Genomic DNA, 15032 nt, shown 5'->3' on the forward strand with positions numbered 1-15032 from the left:
GTTACGTCAATGAGAGCTGAAAATATGGAGTCCTCTTACTTGTTGAAAGACACAAGAGTTTTCAGTTACATCTCAAGTTCAGTGGTTACAGCTTAGCTTTTTAACTTTTTGACATTATGAGTACTGTAGATGAATTGTGAATTCGCACTGATATTTAACCTGCTGACTTGTCAATAAGGCTTGATAAACTGTTTTCACTGTCTTTGGGCATGTTATGTATTTGTTTTAAGTGTTTTTCCCATGGGTCTGTATGAATAATTTGTGTTTTGTGAATATATTTCTTCATCAATGGCCCTGTGCCCAGGTGCCAGTAGCGAATGAGAGTCAGCCAGTGGTTCAGCAGCAATACCAACCGCCCGTCATAGTGCCCGCCAGCCAGTCAGCACAGGGGGCAATGCCAGTCTACTACAGTGTCCTCACCCCCACACAGCCACAGCAGAACAGCACAAGGTCAGGTTCTGCTTCACACACACACACACACACACACACACACTCCAAACAATTACATATCCCAACAGCATCCTCACCCCCATACAACCACAGCAGAACAGCACAAAGTGAATTTCGGTTTCTCTCACACACACTCACACACACACACACACACACTATTCTATCCTCTTCTCTTCCCCAACGTTGATATATCCATTCTGAAGTCTGCAAGGTACCAGTCCCAAAGCCTCTGCTCCCTACATTAGCTCTTTTCCAGCAGGCCGGTGCCAGTGCCGGTGCCAGTTCTGCCTTTTAAGAACCAGCCTGCATTTCAACAGGTTTGAAAACCGAACGTTATGTAGGAAAAGTTGGGGTTATTTCCGTCTGGGAAAAAATCATGGTAGACAAAACTCATCTGCTTTGCTTGCTTTTTATAAATTTATTTTTATGCTAGGCTACCACACAGCGAAACACCTCGTAAATTTTGCGCACCACTTTTTGCTCTTGGGGTGAAATTCGCAAAAACAGCAAGCCTGTCACCTAGCTCAAAAGTTCGAGTGCTTACAGTGGTTCGAGTTTGAGTGCTTACAGTGGTCTATTTGCCCCGACCAGAGCCGTTGGAGAGAGTTTTTTCTACCACTCTGGCCCTGACTACGTTCATGTACCATGTAAACAACAACCCAAGAATAGCACAAGGTCCGTTTCTCTCTCTCTCTCTCTCTCTCTCTTGCTCTCTCTCTCTCTCTCCACATGATTCAATAATCAAGCAGTGTCTTCACCCCCACACAACCACAACAGAGTAACACAAGGTTGGACTCTAACACACACCAGCTACACAAACCCAAACCATACACACCAACTACACAAACCCAAAACCCACACACCAACCACACAAACCCAAACCCTACACACCAATTACACAAACCGAAACACTACACACCAACTACACAAACCCAAAACCCACACAGCAACACAAACCCAAACCCTACACACCAACTACACAAACCCAAACCCTACACACCAACTACACAAACTCAAAACCCACACACCAACTACACAAACTCAAAACCCACACACCAACTACACAAACTCAAAATCCACACACCAACTACACAAACCCAAAACCCACATGCCAACTACATAAACCCAAACCCTACACACCAATTACACAAACCGAAACACTGCACACCAACTACACAAATCCAGACCCCACATACCAACTACACAAACCCAAACTCTACACACCAGCTACACAAACCCAAAACCCACATGCCAACCAGAGGTGGACAAAGTACACAACTCCATTACTTGACTCAAAGTATAGATAATCCTGGTCAAATATTACTCCACTACAAGTGAAAGTTGTTCAGCCAAATTTTTACTTGAGTTAAAGTACTTGCCTTTAAAAATACTTAAGTATTTAAAAGCACATTTTCTTTTTAATGTCAACACATTGTTGTATTGTTGCCACAATGCATTTACAGAACCTAATGACTCTGAAACAACCTACTGAACGCACTGACTTGTTTGTAGAACCTGTAGGATAAAAAGCTTGTGCAATATGCTACAAAGCCAATAGAAACACAATTGAATCAACAGAAGTACAGCCATTTTTGTTTTCATTTTTTTTTTTACTTTTTTTAACTTTTTAACTTTTTTTTTTAGTCTGGTCAAACTAGTCAAATTTGAATAAGTCCTTATTCAACTTCAGAAGAAGCTGGTATTCAAAGCTGCGTGAATTTATTCTTCCCCTTCTTGGGCTGAAGATCAATCCAGCTGCACTAAAAAGCCTTTCACAGGCAGCAGAGGCAGGCAGGGCTGTGTTTAGTTTGAGCGACAGGTTGGATACAGCTGGGTGAGATATCAACATGTCCATACCTTCAGCTGTGCACATCAGGTATGCATCCATTTGTTTGGTCGTGCTCTGTGTGTGTACATGCTTCATATTAGAAAAGAAATCGTCTTCATCAGAAGCACTTGAGGACTTGTCAGCAGCCCACAGCAGAGCCTCGTCATGGTCAGGGAGAGGTTCCTTAATGTAACTAAGCCCTAAATCAGAAACAATTATAGTTTTTTATTATTATCTTTTTCATCATTATTGTCATGATCATCATGATTAAGCAAGTCAGTAAACAAGTTCAGTATTTAAAAAAGCGGAAATGAGAACTGACCATAGAACATTAAGTTTTTTTCTTACCTAGTTTGAGGACGTCTTCATCTCTGGTCCAGGATGTTTTGAACTTTGGATTAAGAATGGCTGCAGCAACCAGCTCTGGGTCAGACATAGTTTCCCCAAACCGTTTCTTCAAACCATCTTGCAGGACATCAACTAGTGGCTTGCAGAATCGCAGTGACACTCTTGTTTTCTCAAGCTTGGTGATCAGGGTGGTGATTGTAGGGAGCAGCCATCCCATCTGAATGTTGGATTCTCCCTGTAGTGTGTTTATCGCCTTAGCAACTGAACTCATTGTGGAGGTATATTCATCCAAAAAGGCAATGTCAGCTGGACTGTACCTAACACAAACACAAAAGAAAACAAAACATTTTTTCCAATTCTTCCATATAGAGCCACCATTCAGGCATATTTAATCTAACAGACCGGTTATTTCAGATTACACAGGATGTTATGTAATTATTCCTTGTCCTTTGGACAAATCATGCAGAAAGGTTCAGAACTAGAGCTAGCAAGGTAAGTGATTAGCGTAATAAATCTAACCATTACTACTTTTGTCAGTCACAGGACTTCAAAAAGGTAAGTACTATGATTCCTTGGAAACCTCTCTACAGGTTCAGCGTAGAGGCACTGTAAGTATTAGTACTGTAGGTAATGAAACAGAAAGAGAACACACACCCATTCAGACATTCACTACTTACATGGGAACACTGAGTGCAGTACAGACAGCTCTAACAGTCCCCTCTCCTTGGTCTTTGAGGATTCTCACGAGACGCTCCACAGCCAAATAAAAGGAGTTCCATCTTGTTGCATTAGGCTGTACCAGCTGAAGTTTGCAGTGCTCTTCAACCACCTCTGCAGCAGTAGTGGACCTTGCAGTCTTATTCCAGAGAGCCTGAGACTTGGAGATGGCTGACCTCGACAGCTTCTTGTAGGCCTCTGTCCTATTTGCATTACTGGCATCCACTGTAGAAACCAAATTTAGCAAATGGCAAGCACACCGATGATGCTTCGGCAGTTGGTACTGAAGGCCATCGTCTTCAGCCATAATGTCTTCAACACTGATGAACTCCGCTTCCATCTCCTCATTATCAGGACCATCATTTTGCGTTTCTTCCTCAGTTCCTCAGTTACCTCTTCAGCAGTAACATTGTTGTTTTCATCTTCTTCAAACACATGAAATGCTTTTATGAAGTTTGAGCCATTAACAGTTGTGGTTCTGACTATTTTCTCACGGATTTCATACTCTTGAGTGTATGTCATTCATCGCACATGCCAAGGCATCGAATGTAGGAGTGCCCTTCAACTGCCTGCACGCAAGACCAGCAGAATGCCTCTTAAAACTGCTGGGATTCAGCCAATGTGCTGTAACTCCAATAAAACTCCTTCTCCTTGCAGTCCAGCAATCAGTTGATGTGGCAATGTATGCAGTCTTCCTCATTGCTTCTTTCATTTGCTCCTTCATCACTGCTGTGGCTTTATTAATCTTGCGCCATGCAGTGGTTCGAGATAGGACAGTGCAGTTTGGCTGTAGATCTTGGATATGGCTTTGGAATGACAGCTGTCCAATAAGAGAGAAGGGCTGGAGACCCTGAACTGTAAAGTTGAGTACTGCATTGTCAACACGTTTCTGAGAGACTTGTTTTGTTTCTTCAAGCTTCATCTGTTTGATATTTGAGGAAGATGTCCCAGCCTCAGCTTTTCTCTTGCAGGCAGTTGTAGTCAGTTCACTATATTTCTTCAGGTGACATCCTTATAAAAGACAGTGTATAACTTCAGTTAAATATGCTGTAGGTTAACTCAGATTGGTGATAAAAGGATAAACACTTCATGTTGTAGTCTAGCTGAAATGTGAAACAGCTGGATGACCCTCACTTACCCCGCCCCCCACCCACCTTTTTAAAAAAAAAAAAAAAAACGAGGACTGAGTCCTACATATATCCACTGCCTTCGTGGGACGTTACTAATAGTACTGTGTTTATTTGACAAGATTAAAACATATATTTTTGAAAGGACTTTAGTCAGTAACGTTAACTCAGCTTTTTTGCCAGCTAAATATTAGTATGCGTCAGCAGTTGATTCACACAGGACCCGGTTACCCAACTGCTTTCCAAGCTAACTGGTTCCCGTACGCATTCACGGTCTGACTCTGTCACCATATTCGTCACACATTCACAAACATATTACTCACAATTTTCAAGTCGCACCTCAGCGAATATGATTGTATAAATGAGCAGTGAGCACTACATCACAGCCACCTATGAAAAAAGCTAGCGTGTGAACGCATACGGGAGCAAGTTAGCTTGAAAACTGGTTGAGACATAACATCGGTCCCAATAACACGACTTGGCGGGCAAATCCATAAAAATTCTTTAAAAAGTCATTTGACCAACCAAAGCATAAATTCTGCAACCACAACAAGCAGAGACAACTTCGTTTAAAATGTTTACTGGAATTAAACAAATGTTTACATACCTCGCATGCTTTCTCAGATTGGACGGCGAATTTTTGAAGGCATTGATGAAGTTTGTGTGCAGCAAACAGAGCAAACATTCAAAATGATACGAATCCTTCCTCATTTCAGAAATCTCAAACATGGACTCCACATATGACCATGGGTGCTCTGGGGAGGAACCTTTATTTTTATTTTCATCTCTATCTTCTGTAGTAGTACTCATCATTACAATTGCCAAGTTCAACTGTTCAAAAAATGCAGCACACGCTGAACTTGACTGACAGCGTAGGAATAATTTGCTGTGATCAATTTTTCCCTGTGACAAACACAATATGGCCTATCGCATTTTAGAAAAGCGATGCCTTCAAGTAACGAGTAACGACAACCTTCATAGAAATGTAGTGAAGTCAAAAGTACAGTATTTGTCTTTCAAATGTAGTGGAGTAAAAGTCATAACTTTCCAAAAAAAAGTGATAAAGTACAGATACTCGAAAAATATACTTAAGTACAGTACTCAAGTAAATGTACTTCATTACTGTCCACCCCTAACGGCAACTACACAAACCCAAAATCCACACACCAACCACACTAACTCAGACCCCACACAACTACACAAACCCAAACCCTACATGCCAACTACCCAACCCAAACCCTACACACCAACTACACAAACCCAAACCCTACACACCAACTACACAAACTCAAAACCCACACACCAACTACACAAACCCAAACCCTACACACCAACTACACAAACCCAAACCCTACACACCAACTACACAAACCCAAACCCTACACGCCAACTACACAAACCCAAACCCTACACGCCAACTACACAAACCCAAACCCTACACACCAGCAACACAAACAGACACGCACACAGGCACACACACACACACACACACTCCACATGATTATGCATCCAAGCAGGCACTGGTATGTAGGCAATCACAGAACACTGTGTTTGTGTGTTCCATGTGTACAATGAAAAACTCTCTCCTTTTTACATATCCCTAACTGTGTGGCCCAAAGGAGACATTCTTGTCTTCAGTAATATGTTGTAACAGTTATGTGGGGCACACATTTTACTAAATTTACAAATCAACTTACAGTTTTTGATTGCAGCTATGTTTTATTTGAGTGTAGTATGACATTAGAAGAACCTGTAAACATACAGTGTTAGTAAAGATGTTTTACATGTTTGATAAATAATAACTGTGTGTGTGTGTGTGTGTGTGTGTGTGTGTGTGTGTGTGTTGCAGTCCATCAGTGGGTTACCTGCAGCCTTCCAGTTCTGATCAGTATCAGATGACCCAGTCTCCCTCCCCATGTAACCCTCAGCCCATGCCACAGCAGTACTCTGGTAGGTGGCTGTGAGAGTGCGTAATATCACAGCGGTATTCTGGTAGGTGGCTGTGGGAGTGCGTAATATCACAGCAGTATACTGGTAGGTGGTTTTGAGTGTGTGTCGAATATCCATTACCAGTTAAATTAGTCCATGATTAGGGCTCACGTGTGTTTGATGAACCACGTATTCATATTGTGTCTCATGGTTTTGTGGCAGGAGTGGCGCCCCCTGGACCAGGGCTGATGGTAATGCAGCTCAGTGTTCCAAACGGGCCACAGCCAACCCAGAATCCTCCCCTGGTCCAGTGGAATCCTTGCAAGTACTATAGTCTAGAACAGAGACCCAGTAAGCCTGGAGAACTGTACAAACCAGACCCCAGTCCGCAGGTGAGGCCTCGGTTGGTGTGTCTGGTACATTTTGAATGAATTCTAATGATCTCCTGTTCCTTCTTGCTCTCTCAATTTACCAGTCAGACAGGTGTTTCGCCTCCAAAATGTTCATTTAATGATTTCATTTTACTGTGTATCATCTGTGTGTGTCCACTGTGTTTTGTTTTTAAGGTCAGCACACAGCTGAGTAGTCCACTGGCTTCTCCTACACAGTCTCCTACACCATCTCCATCAGGCAATGTGAATAATGTTTGTCCAGGCCTAGGGCACCTGCCTCTCATCTCCCAATTCCCTCGACCCAGTGGACCAGCACAAGGTATGCACACATGCACGCACCCTCATACACACTGCATAGCAGCATATCATACCAACCACATTCATTACACACCGCATTTGCAGTGGGATAGTTTTTTTTTTCTGCAAAGTAAATGTTCCAGTCTGCGTAAAAATATGGCATGTTTCCCAGACACATGATTTGTCCATCCCTGCATTCATATTAATGCTCATATTAATCTCAGCCTGTCTCTCACCTCACACACACAGTTCACCCTGTCCTCAGACTGCAGCCGGTCTCTCACCTCACACACAGTTCACCCTGTCCTCAGACTGCAGCCAGTCTCTCACCTCACACACACAGTTCACCCTGTCCTCAGACTGCAGCCTGTCTCTCACCTCACACACAGTTCACCCTGTCCTCAGACTGCAGCCTGTCTCTCACCTCACACACAGTTCACCCTGTCCTCAGACTGCAGCCTGTCTCTCACCTCACACACAGTTCACCCTGTCCTCAGACTGCAGCCTGTCTCTCACCTCACACACAGTTCACCCTGTCCTCAGACCGCAGCCTGTCTCTCACCTCACACACAGTTCACCCTGTCATCAGACTGCAGCCTGTCTCTCACCTCACACACACAATTTACCCTGTCCTCAGACTGTAGTCTGTCTCTCACCTCACACACAGTTCACCCTGTCCTCAGACCGCAGCCTGTCTCTCACCTCACACACACAATTTACCCTGTCCTCAGACTGTAGTCTGTCTCTCACCTCACACACGCAGTTCACCCTGTCCTCAGACTGCATGGGAAGTCTGCAGTGTTTTTTCAGATACACTGGAATGCTGTACATAAACAAGAAAATACAATTAACTGTCTTTCACAGCATTGTGTTATCCTGGATGCTCAACCTTACTTTTGTAGGTGATGGGCGGTACTCTCTGCTGGGACAACCATTGCAGTACAGCCTGTGTGCCCCCCCCATCATGCACAATCAGTCCTCCTACAATTCCCACCAGGTTAGTTCATCCTTTTACTGTTTTCATGGTTGGCTGTTTTCACCATTCCTCATTCTGTACTGATCACTGATTTCTGCTCTCCCTCCCTCTATTCTGTTGTCACTAATCAGCCAACCAAAATTTTTACTGCTCTTAGTCCAGAGAGTAATGCATAATTCAGTCTTATATTTTGCTATTAGAGGGACTGTGTGTTTTACACAGGCCACTAAGAGTGACAAGACAGGTATCCTGGTTGTCTTAAGCATAACAGCTCAGTCATACAGTGGGCATTCAGAGCTTTATGGAGTGATGTTCATCAGCCCACAGTTAGATCTGCCTGTAAAAGTCATGTTCATGATGCGTTTCCTGTTGGTACGATTTCAGGGGCAGGGCATCATGAAGCACGGAACACGAGGGAAAAGACAGACACTGAAATCTGCATCCACAGACTTGGGAACTACAGATGTTGGTAAGAGCTATGGACAAATATACGTTTGGTATTTTGTTTTTATGATGTGTCCTTTAAAAAATCTGAGCTAAAACTAAACTGGTGATATTTTTGCAGTAAGAGTGAACTGTCCTCTCTCTCGCAGTCGTCAGTCGGGTGCTGGAGGTTACTGACCTCCCAGAGGGCATCTCCCGCCCAGAGGCCGAGAAGCTGTTCAATCAGCTGGCTCTCTGTGGAGCCAAGATCCAGTGGCTGAAAGATCCCCAGGGGCCTCGGGGGCCAGTGCCGCCTGGGGCTGGAGTGGGAGGAAGCGGAGGAGGTAAAGGAGAGGGGAACGACCCTGCTCACCTCTATACGGTTGTCGCTGTTTTCCCCAACACCATGGCTGCCCAGAGCGCTTCCTTTAAACTGAACAACAGCGGGGGCAGCCTCTTCAAACTGCGTGCAGCCAAAAAGAACTATGACCTGCGCATTTTGGAGCGGGCCAGCTCGCAGTGAGCACAGAGAGAGGGAGAGAGACAAGACTTAAGGGAGGGCTGGAGCAGGGGACTGAAGTGTTTTGAGAGGACTGCTGAAGACACAACAAAGGAAAGAGACCATTCAGATGTTCTCAAGAAGATGACTGTCTGTTCTTAATCCTTTAAATGTTGTTTTTTGTTTCTCTCTTTCTTTTTTTCTTATTTCGTTTGTTCATTTGTTTTTTTGTTATGGTCATCACTACAGAAGAGCACATTAGACACAACAGTATGTGTTATATGGCTGTTTGCTGTGTGTGTGGCATTCCCTAGTCTAACAGAAGCACATACACACAGTGGCAACGGTGCGGTTAACACACACCTAGACACACTGGTTGCCTAGTCACACTGGTTGACTGCTGCCATGCACCCCCCCCCACCCCCCCCCCCCCCCCCAAACATGCGTGACCTCAATATTTCTGACTTCACTCGCGCTCCTCAAACTCTTTCCCATGCACCCTCTTATTCCTCAAGCTCTCCTGCGTTCTTCTTACATGGTCTCTCTCTGTCTCTCTCCCCCTCTCTCTGGCTCACCTGGCTTTTTGCTAACATTCTGTCTTTCTCTCTCTATCTCTCTTTTGCTCTGTGTCTTATTGCTGCTTTTTCCTTCTCTAATGTGTTCTCTTACAGTCTCTCTCACTCTCTTTCTTTTGCCTTACTGCTGTTGTGAGTTTCTGTGTTGCACTGTTTTTTTTTCCTTTAGACAAAATATTGTTAATTTTTTGGTTCAATATATTTATAAAAGTGATGTAAGGATTATAAGAAATCTATATATTCAGTGATTTTTTCCCTGTGGATAATTTGAAGCTCCTCTGTTATCTGACTTTCTCCCTTTTTTCCCCCCTTTTTGCCTCTTCCACCCTCTCCTCCCATCCTCCCCTCCTTGTTTTGTGCACATTTTGCATTGACAGCTGCGAAGAACGTATCAGAAGTATTTGATGTGCACAGTGACTGCAGATGTCTACTGTAAATTCCATTTAATCTGTTATTTTTCTTGGTTTTTAAAAATATAAAAGACCTGAAAAAGAGGCTCTAAGTTTTTGCTTTTTTTAAGCGTTGAGATGATTGTGAATGTTTGGAAGGTCAAATTCTTTTCAGCTATATCCACAGTAAGGTGGTTTTACAGGTAGGGGGTCTGCAGCTGTCCCAGTTACTATATCTGGTGAAACCTCTTTTTTTCATGCATTTCATTCATGCAACGATCAGCACAGTTCCATGAATCCCTCAAGTCCCCCTGCTCCATTACCATGGAGTCACCAAAGAGCCTTTGAAATGCTGATGGACCCTCGAGGGCACACGCAGTTAAGGTACTGTCTGTGTGGTGGTATAGGAATCAATAGGCGCTTACGTTCTAGGGTCTCATTTGATAGGAACTACCCCCTGGGGAGCTTCCCCTAAACCTACATACGTTCTAGGGCTTTTTTTCTGTTTGCATTCGCACCGCCAGTAGGAACGCTGAAGTGATGTAAGCTGGCCAAGGGTATAGCAACGTCACGCTAAGAGCTGTTGTTTACGGCTAACCAGGATAGCTGCACATTTTTAAGTACAAATTTAATGACTTTTAAGACCTTTTAAATACCTCCAAAAGGAAAAAAATACCATTACTGCAGCAAGAAAAATCGACAAACTAGACTACAGTATACACAATTAATGAGTTTTATTGAATTTGAATGACAGAAATAATGAGTGCACATTAGATAAATTATAACTGCCTTCTTATTAACGAAAATAAAACTGTATGGTGATAGACCCAGTCCGATGGAAAAAAATGTCCCGCTGCATTTACCACCGCAGTAGCAATGAACGACTCGATGGGCATAGTACTTTTCGGGTGCTAGCATAGCGCTTGTGCCTGACGCTTGCTCGCAGCTTCGTGGGGTTTTTTGTTTGTTTGTTTTTTTCCTTTTTCCCTGCCGCACCCCTCAAATCATAAGCTGGATAAACACATTCTTATTTTAGGTTAAAATGTGGATCACAGCCACACAAGTGGACACGCAAGCACCTACCGAAGCGGAGTGTACGCTACTTCTTCAACGTACAAATATACATTGGACGTTGCAAAAATGGTCGCTGTTGGGGGATGTAAAATACTGGTAAAATAAAACATAAAAACCATGTCTCCCCTCCTACAGTTCTAGACATTTTAAGACTTTTTTTAGACATGAGTATCAAAAACTAAATGTAAGACATTCTAAGACTTTATATTTTACACGGATCTTTAAAAATGGCGGTTGCAATCATCGTCTACCTACGTCTGGACCAATGGCCGTACACCCTACGTCACAAGGTTCCTATTGCGCTGCGAAAGTACCTACCCTGAAGTAGGAGCGTTCTAAGAACTATGATCGTTCAAAAGTTCCTTCTGTGCGAACACGCGAAAAAGGGGGTACTTTCTCCAGTAGTTCTAATAACTATGGAAAAGTTCCTCTGGTGCGAAAGCGCCTAATAGGAACTCAGTGGGCATCAGTAGGAACTCAACAGGACTCAGTAGAAACTCAATGGGAATCAGTAAAAACTTGTCAGGAATCAGTAGGAAATGAACAGGAATCGGTAGGAACTCAACAGGAATCAGTATGAACTCTTTGGGAAACAGTTGGAACTCAAAAGGAATCAGTAGGAAATGAACAGGAATCAATAGAATCTCAAAGGGAATCAGTAGGAGCTCAATGGGAACCGTTAGGAACTCCACAGGGGTCAATAGAAACTCAAAGGGAATTGGTAGGAGCTCTAACTAGTAAGGCAGCTTTAAGGATTTAAATTTCTTTTTGAAACCATTGAATATTATTCATTGTCTTAAGATCTCTTTCATGATAATTTAGTTATGCTGATCTTAATAAGGTAAATGTACACACTGTGGCCAGTTTGTTGAGTATACTTCCATGATAATGGTTTGCCCTGACAGTCCGCTGACGTAGACTCATGGATGAGGGTTAACACATAAAGCATGTATATGACCATCAAGGGAACCAGTTACAGTTCAACTGAATGTTTGTGTGGGAAAAATTAGTGGTGTCAGTGAGTTTAAGTGTGGTAAAATGGTTGATGCCTGATGCACCAGTTCCAGTATCTGAGAAACAGCCTTCCTTCTGGACCCTTCTTGTGTAACAGAACGTTGAGTTAACAGAGAAGAAATAGCTCTTTTGAACAGATGTCTGCCAACACTGGACAACTGTGAGGTGGTTCCTGTTGCATTGCACTGACGGCAGAGTCAGGATTTGGAATTAATTATTTTTAGAAGAGGTTTGATTGCTTCTGGTAGTATCTGTTTGAAGAAACGTGTAGGTAAGAGATCCAGTACACAAGCTGATGATTTTGATGAGGAAATTAGTGAAATTAGTTCCGTCACATGAAGGGGGGTAAAAAATTCTAATCGCTGATCTGATACAGTTATCTACAGGGTTAGTTATCAAATTGTCTGGCTTTAAATTTATAGTCTTAATTTTTTTTGTCTGATATTTTCAATTTTTCCATTGAAAAAATTCATGAAGTCGTCACTGCTACATATTAATGGTGTGCATGTTTCTGTGGTGGTCTTATTCCTAGTTAATTTTGCTACATTATTAAATAAGAATCTAGGATTATTTTTGTTATCTTCTGTTAGGGTGCGGAGATACCTTGATCTAGCAGCACTGAGAGTTGCTCAGGAGGCTATCATTCCATGCTATTTGGATACTACCAATTCAGTTTGATACCATTTACATTCTAATTTTCGAGCGGTCTGTTTTATGGTGCATGTGTGATCGTTATGCAAGAATACTAGTTTTTTTTCTCTAATTATTTTTCTTTTAAGTGGAGCTACACTATCTAGAGTATAGCAGAACACTGACTCTAAGCATTCAGTTGCCTGATCAAGTTCCGTGGGGTCAGATGGTGATCCAGTCAAAGTTGACAACTGGGAGATTATTGATAAAACTCTGTGCAGTAGCTGGCGTGAATTTACGTTTAACGTGATAGGGTGGCAAGCAGTGTTAGTTTCGTCAACGAAAACTGTGACGAAAAATGTTCATCAACGTATTTTTTTCCAGGACGAAAACGAGACGGTAACTAAATAAAAATGCACCTTTGAGAATAAAAACTGTGATGAAATATATTACCATTCTCGTTGACGAATACTAATGAAACTATGTCAGAGACAGACGAATGGACAAGCAGTTAAAAGTTTGTCTTTAAACAATGTGGCTTGTCAGCGGTGTCAAAAGTCGTGCGTCTCAGTGAATACGTGTTTTCTGAAATTACATATTACATATAGACGCATCTGTTCTCTTGGTTATGACCTGCTACGATACTTTCCCTCAAAATACGATAATTCTAAGCCTCTGGTACGACAGTTAAACATTCCCCATCTGGCAACGGTGTTGGCAACTCATATCGTGGCTACTCTCTGAAGAAGAAAAAGAACGGATTTGTGACACATTTTAGCTATAATACAACTGATAGTAAAACGCACTGCAAGCAATGTGGGTGCAAAATCAATTGGAAAAATACCTCAAACCTCAAGATACATTTGAAGACACGCCACCAAGAAACGATAAAAAAAAAGTTAGACTTCCATCAAAATCAACTTAAAGGCTTGACTTTGTTAGCTAGAAGCAGACGGCTATGTTTTCCTGTTCACTTGACTTGGTAACGTTAATTGTGCATACCTATAGCAAGCTTAAGAATATCTGTGTGCTTGATGAAATCACTGTTATGATTTAGTTAAAAAAAAAATGCAAATTGACGAAAATGTGACTAAAACTTGTCTAGTTTTCGTTTACTGAAACTAGACTAAAACTAATAATGATCAAATGACTAAAATATGAAGAAAACGAATATGTATTTTAGTCGAAAGATTAAAACTAAGACTAAATCAAAATCACCTGCCAAAATTAACACTGGTGGCAAGGTGCATATGTTACAGGGGGTTTTTTTTAGGATTGCTTAAGCACGATTGTAAAACAGTGCTCATTTTGTCAAAATACTACACACAATTCACAAAACCACACACACAAGTAGAAGAACACCTCAGGTCTTTTGCAAAATGAGACACTACATTCAAAACTATACAATAATTTATAAAAACCCAATTTTGTCACCATGTGGCACATGCACATGGTTCACACGACCTTATTCTGTTTGAACCAGTTACACACTGCTATGCTCAATCTAAAGTACTTTTAACATTTCTAATGATATGTTCTGGGTTTGATTTTTTCAGAGATATTGTTAAAGTTCATGAATATATTAACCATACACAACACACAAGCCCAGTACAGCACACTGATGGAAATATTTCTCTCTCTCCACATTGAAAATCAGTCAATACATCCATGCATCTCCAAAGTTTGCATTTTTCACTGAAAACTGGAACCGAACATATTCTAAATAGAATAGAGTACATGCCATAAACACAGCGAAAATATTTGTGGAGACAAAAAAGAAAGCATGAACCAGAAAAAAAAACCCCTAAGCATCATCTCTTCACCTAGCTGGATCTGGTCATAGCACTTCATCCACATCACAGGCTATGTCCTCTCTCGCCTCTCTTAATGTCAACCCATGGTTTACAACATGGTCAGCCAGTGTTGCTCGAATCTCATCTGATAAATTTGGTCCTCGTCTTCTTTGTCCATGTCCTCCTCCAGGTGTACCTCTACCTCTTTCTCTTCCTCTCGCTACCCCTCTTCCTCCGCAGGCTCCCCCTCATTTTCACTCTCCCTCTTCCTCTTACTGTAATGTTTCCTTGCATTTTTGTTGAAGACAAGTAAACTCATCTGTTGCCTTTTTATAGTGCTTACGCCTGATTGGTGAGTTTACAACTAAGCATCTAACTGTCTGTACACCTTATGGCCGTGTTTGATCAATTGGTTCATAGGTGTGGTATTTTGAAAGGCAGTGTCTTGAAATGGCAAAGAAGTGACATCATGTTAGATTTCTGTGTCTAATGTAGAGAAATGTGTGTAGTGCTTTGCAAGAAGTGTGAGACTAAGAATGTGCTTATAGTTGTGCAGATCTGGGCTGAGGCT

General features: G+C 42.1%; 1 protein-coding gene across 1 annotated transcript in view; it reads left to right on the forward strand.

The window, feature by feature from the left end:
* The window catches only part of r3hdm2 (R3H domain containing 2), a 41137-nt gene extending 31977 nt beyond the window's left edge, over positions 1–9160 (forward strand). The window contains exons 19-25 of the mRNA XM_030778179.1: positions 305–450; positions 6320–6420; positions 6622–6791; positions 6966–7110; positions 7991–8085; positions 8449–8533; positions 8658–9160. Of these exons, the coding sequence (XP_030634039.1) occupies positions 305–450; positions 6320–6420; positions 6622–6791; positions 6966–7110; positions 7991–8085; positions 8449–8533; positions 8658–9010 (1095 nt within the window). The 3' untranslated portion in view covers positions 9011–9160. The remainder of the gene's footprint in view (positions 1–304; positions 451–6319; positions 6421–6621; positions 6792–6965; positions 7111–7990; positions 8086–8448; positions 8534–8657) is intronic.
* Positions 9161–15032: the final 5872 nt, after the last annotated feature.

Source organism: Chanos chanos, chromosome 6, assembly GCF_902362185.1.
Source record: "Chanos chanos chromosome 6, fChaCha1.1, whole genome shotgun sequence".
Lineage (NCBI taxonomy): Eukaryota > Metazoa > Chordata > Actinopteri > Gonorynchiformes > Chanidae > Chanos > Chanos chanos.